The sequence below is a fragment of the Henningerozyma blattae genome, chromosome 10 (genome assembly GCF_000315915.1).
Source record: "Henningerozyma blattae CBS 6284 chromosome 10, complete genome".
NCBI lineage: Eukaryota > Fungi > Ascomycota > Saccharomycetes > Saccharomycetales > Saccharomycetaceae > Henningerozyma > Henningerozyma blattae.
The window spans coordinates 486,931-492,930 of NC_020194.1; the positions used below are offsets into that span (position 1 = coordinate 486,931).

At 38.4% G+C, this 6,000-nt stretch overlaps 1 protein-coding gene and 1 non-coding gene across 2 annotated transcripts; both read right to left on the reverse strand.

Moving 5' to 3' along the window:
• Positions 1 to 917: 917 nt before the first annotated feature.
• On the reverse strand, positions 918 to 1,028 carry TBLA0Jtrna8L. Its single transcript has 2 exons — positions 990 to 1,028; positions 918 to 962 (listed from the first exon to the last, which is right to left on the reverse strand). It is a non-coding gene; the product is annotated as a tRNA-Leu (tRNA).
• A 1,879-nt stretch (positions 1,029 to 2,907) lies between these two features.
• Positions 2,908 to 6,000, reverse strand: TBLA0J02065 (uncharacterized protein; the record flags this gene model as incomplete). The annotated part of the gene is made up of 1 exon (XM_004182672.1): positions 2,908 to 6,000. A coding segment is annotated over one exon (3,093 nt), but the record flags the coding sequence as incomplete, so codon positions are not given.

The window sequence follows — 6,000 nt, forward strand, 5'->3', positions numbered from 1 at the left end:
GTGTGTGTGTGAGTGGGTATGTTAGGATCCGATTTTTTTGAAGATCATATGAAAAACCTTGGAGAGACGAGGCGAGACGAGACGAGGCGGGACAGGAACGAGAGTCAGTGCGGCTCGAGCATGTGACCGCGTGTTGTTTGTTTTAATGGGTTTTCGGTGTACTGTTCTAAGATTCTTAATAAAGTAAGTTATAGTACTTCCTGGAAGCTAATAGTTAGTCTTAGGAAATTAAGTATACAGTTTTCTACTATTAGTTCAATAGTTAGACTTAGTTCACTGCTAACAGTATATGTCACAAAATACTAGTCTTAGTTTGCTTAATTCTATATAAGATAATATATAGTTTATTATATAACTTAGTATTATGTATTTTTATAATAATATGAGCTAATGTCTTTAGTTCAGATATTGTTTTGGACGTCCGTGATAATATTTTTCACGACTTATAAGTCCGGGTTACTATAGTAAATATCCGTTAGGATCTACCACACTACCACATTTCCAGAATATCATGTGAGCACAGAAATTTGAAAATGTAACAATTTTAAGCTTTGCTACTCCCAGTAGTATATCAGGATCACGTGATAACGGAATGAACATCTAGATTAACAAGTAAGTGAATCATGAACATAAATTCTATTTAAGAATCTAAAGCTAAAAGAATAAACTAGAGGGTTAAAGTAGAACAAAGAAGTAAGAACTAGAAAACAAAAAGAATGAAATACAAAAGACGGAAGTGTATAGTGAACAAATCGGAACGTAATAATAATAATATTTAACTTAAATAGGCTCAGGTATATAGTTGTATAGTTTAATAAACAGTTGGTATTAAACTAGCAGCCAAAAAGATATACTACTGGGAGTAGAAAGGCTTAAAATTGTTACAACATAGCTCACGCTACGTGACAGAAAAAAAATGGTTGCTAAGAGATTCGAACTCTTGCATCTTACGATACCTGAGAGTTCCACTTTTTAAGTGTTAAGTTTTCACTTGAATCAGGCGCCTTAGACCGCTCGGCCAAACAACCAATACTGATGTTTGTTGTAAAACCGTCTAAGTGCCGTCGCACGTAATACTTACAAGAAATCAGTACAAGAGAAGCCTCAAGAGAGGACAGATTGCTGGAATATGATTATATCATTTTCTATTAAGTGGTAAAAGACTTTTATCACGTGACTTATTGTTTAAAATGTGTTTTTCTGTTTATATCGAAAAACACTATTTAAGAAATATATTCATTTTAGTTATAGTATTTACTATATATTTCTAAATAAAAGTAATCGTCCTTACATCTTAAACACTATATAACAATGTCTAACTCTCTTGAATCCCAGTACTTTTATATAGAAAGAAAAAAAGAAACTACTAAGCAAAAAAGCAAGATCCTCCCTATACTTTCTATTATCTACTCTGTTTATATTTCTAGTATCCTCATCTCTATTTTGTTTGTACCACCTTAGCTTTATTTTACGCCCAATATTGACTCTAGCATACTCTTTCACTGCTGTTACTATACTTCAGTATCTTTCCTTTAACACAATATCCTTCTTTGTTGGCTCCAGTAAGTCAACAGCACTTTGCCTAAACATAAGAAAAAAGATTACATGCTAATATGCATTTTACTAAATATAACCACTGAAAAATAATCATTTCAATTCTCCTATATTTAGTGAAATGCACATAACAACGATTCCCAGTGAACACTGTATAGCATTTTGATGAACTCTCAGAATTCACATAAATAAAGAAATTAAAGCTTCATTATTATTTCATTAGAGCCCTCTTTTGTATACACAATTAATACCAACGTAACTACAAAACAATACTTGAATTACTTTTCTATAAACTTTATATTACACCTCTATTTATCTATTTATAACTTACTTGACATATATGAGCAACCATTTGTGTCAATTCTCATCTCTAACATACAATCCAACCATATGATTAGTTAACTATGGTGCTCAACACCACTACAAACACTATTGACTTTTATCTTACTTCCTCGTATAACCTTTTATTTGTTTACTTAGATTTGTGAACAACCAACACTATTAAAACCAATAAGCAACTTGTGATATAAAAGTTGACTTCTCTTTTTAACACATTTTATAATAATAGATTTTATAAAATATGCTCTTTATGTGGTCAAAAAAAAATATTGTCCATGAATGCAGTTTATTCTATAATAAACATTACCATGAGGTAACTCAAGCCAGTGAGAAGACAAAATTTGAGAATGTGAAAAACGGATATATTTAGGACCATTTAAAAAATCATTAACATTATTTTTCTGCAGTATAATTTTACTATATTAGTAGTATACGTTCGAGTCTCTATTTTACTCGCCAAGAAACTCTTTGTTATAATCCATAAGAAACTTATATATTTCTTGTACAACTATTGATATAAAACTTAGAATCCCATTCCTTGATTACATTCTGTGATCTTTGCTTATGCAGTTTTCCTTTCTAGAAAATTTTTAATTTGAATGATATAATTATACTTTTTTTCTTCCTATTTTTTTGAACACTGTCTCAATCTGAACCGAATTATTCTCCTAAATAAATGTTTCAGCCCAAACTTCTTAAGCGGGTAGCAATATCATAAATATAGAAGTCGTCTAAAATTCACCTGGAACTTGAAAGATAGTTATTAAAAGGCGTATAAAATCTAATGCATAAGTGTGCACCTTTAAGTAAACAAATAAAAAACCATGTGTTCCGATTTTGATTCAGACTAATGTTGATTTGGAGCCAAGACTAAACTAAATGGAATAATTATAATCAAAAATATAGTAATAACTTTAAATATATATTTTAAACATGATTATGTTTCTATATAAGTAATAAACTAAACGAACTAAACTAAAAATAATATCTGATAAAAAGATGCCGTTAATTACCTTAATTCAGAAAAAATATAAAAATAAAACCTACTACTATCTTCCAATTCGATGTAACTTCTAAAATATTAGCCGAACCTTCGTACAAGATTGACATATGAGCAATATTTTCGGATGATTGAGTAATAGGGTTGACAATACTTGTGGAAAGTGCAGCTCCTTGGTTACTATTTGTAAATAAAGTATTTGTAATAGACGTTGTGTAAGAACGTGGGGTAGTTTTCAAAGTTTGCTGGCCTTGAACAGTTGTAGTAGGTTGTTGTTCTGGGATAGTGTTAGTAGGTTGCTGGCCTTGAACAGTTGTAGTAGGCTGTTGTTCTGGGATAGTGTTAGTAGGTTGCTGGCCTTGAACAGTTGTAGTAGGTTGCTGGCCTTGAACAGTGTCAGTAGGTTGCTGGCCTTGAACAGTTGTAGTAGGTTGTTGTTCTGGGATAGTGTTAGTAGGTTGCTGGCCTTGAACAGTTGTAGTAGATTGCTGGCCTTGAACAGTTGTAGTAGCCTGTTGTTCTGGGATAGTGTTAGTAGGTTGCTGGCCTTGAACAGTTGTAGTAGATTGCTGGCCTTGAACAGTTGTAGTAGGCTGTTGTTCTGGGATAGTGTTAGTAGGTTGCTGGCCTTGAACAGTGTTAGTAGATTGCTGGCCTTGAACAGTTGTAGTAGGTTGTTGTTCTTGAACAGTTGTAGTAGGCTGTTGTTCTAGTGGAGTTGCTGAAGTTATTAATGCAGAATAAGATGGTAAAGTTGAGGTAGTTACAGAAGCATATTTGGATATTGTTCCGTTTTGCCAAGGATTTATTGTTGAGGACGAGACTAATGTATAAGTAAAAATCCCAGTAGATGGATGCTGATTCATGTCCTCAGTAGAATAGAAAGAAATTAGATCTGTTTCTGTGAATGAATTACCTGTAATTATTGTTGTATATGGAGGAGGAATATAGAATGTATTAATAGCAGAGCTTGATAATGAAGAAGTGAATTGTGGTGCATATAAACGTGTTGAACTCTCAGTGGTAAATATTGCTGAATCTATTAGTGAACTACTAGTTGGATATATCGAAGATAACAGAGATACTACTATCGTCTCAGACAAAGAAGAATATCTTCCAGCAGTAGAAGAAGTTGGTTTAGAAAACATATTATACGTAGATAAAGAGGTAGCAGTCAAACCTAAAGAATATGTTGAAAGATCCGTGGATGCACTAGACCTCCTGGTATACAATACTTCAGAATTCGAATATAGGGGACTAACAGATTCAGAGGTAAAAAACTCGCTTCTGGTTTGAACTGGTAGCTGATCGGAGGATGCGACAGACGAACCAGAAATTTTGTATGTCGTGGTGCCTGTAGAAAATGTGATAGAAGAACTAGGAGTTCTTGAAAGAGTAATGTCAGGATTCAAATACCCCGTGATCTGGTTAGAAGTTATAATTATTGACGAACATAATCGAGAACGGGTCCTAGACTGATGCTTAGCATCTACAGTAGAAAATTGAGAGGTGACACTATTCGAAAAATATGAACTTGGTGAACTTGAAAAGGTAACAGTAATTGAACCATACTTCTGAGAAATTAAGGCAGAAGATGAGCTCAATGTCATTCTACTACTACCAAAAATAACAGAAGGTACACCCGATATTAAACTACGCGTGTATGGCAAGTCATTGGAGTCGGTGGTGGTGTATGGAGATACAACCTCAGTAACGGTCGACGAGCCCAGACGACCACTGTCGGTCGTGTATACTGAGGATCCACTTTCAGATGAAGTGCCCGAGATCGCGTAGGTAGTGGTGCCGGTGGATGGCAAGCCATTGGAGTCGGTGGTGGTGTATGGAGATACAACCTCAGTAACGGTCGACGAGCCAGAGACCACTGTGGTCGTGTATACTGAGGATCCACTTTCAGATGAAGTGCCCGAGATCGCGTAGGTAGTGGTGCCGGTGGATGGCAAGCCATTGGAATCGGTGGTGGTGTATGGAGATACAACCTCAGTAACGGTCGACGAGCCAGAGACCTCTGTGGTCGTGTATACTGGTGGTAGGCCGGAGGATCCACTTTCAGATGAAGTGCCCGAGATCGCGTAGGTAGTGGTGCCGGTGGATGGCAAGCCATTGGAGTCGGTGGTGGTGTATGGAGATACAACCTCAGTAACGGTCGACGAGCCAGAGACCACTGTGGTGGTGTATACTGAGGATCCACTTTCAGATGAAGTGCCCGAGATCGCGTAGGTAGTGGTGCCGGTGGATGGCAAGCCATTGGAATCGGTGGTGGTGTATGGAGATACAATCTTTACGACAGCCGACGAGCCAGAGACCACTGTGGTGGTGTATACTGAGGATCCACTTTCAGATGAAGTGCCCGAGATCGCGTAGGTAGTGGTGCCGGTGGATGGCAAGCCATTGGAGTCGGTGGTGGTGTATGGAGATACAACCTCAGTAACGGTCGACGAGCCAGAGACCTCTGTGGTGGTGTATACTGGTGGTAGGCCGGAGGATCCACTTTCAGATGAAGTGCCCGAGATCGCGTAGGTAGTGGTGCCGGTGGATGGCAAGCCATTGGAGTCGGTGGTGGTGTATGGAGATACAACCTCAGTAACGGTCGACGAGCCAGAGACCACTGTGGTGGTGTATACTGAGGATCCACTTTCAGATGAAGTGCCCGAGATCGCGTAGGTAGTGGTGCCGGTGGATGGCAAGCCATTGGAGTCGGTGGTGGTGTATGGAGATACAACCTCAGTAACGGTCGACGAGCCAGAGACCACTGTGGTCGTGTATACTGGTGGTAGGCCGGAGGATCCACTTTCAGATGAAGTGCCCGAGATCGCGTAGGTAGTGGTGCCGGTGGATGGCAAGCCATTGGAGTCGGTGGTGGTGTATGGAGATACAACCTCAGTAACGGTCGACGAGCCAGAGACCACTGTGGTGGTGTATACTGGTGGTAGGCCGGAGGATCCACTTTCAGATGAAGTGCCCGAGATCGCGTAGGTAGTGGTGCCGGTGGATGGCAAGCCATTGGAGTCGGTGGTGGTGTATGGAGATACAACCTCAGTAACGGTCGACGAGCCAGAGACCTCTGTGGTCGTGTATACTGGTGGTAG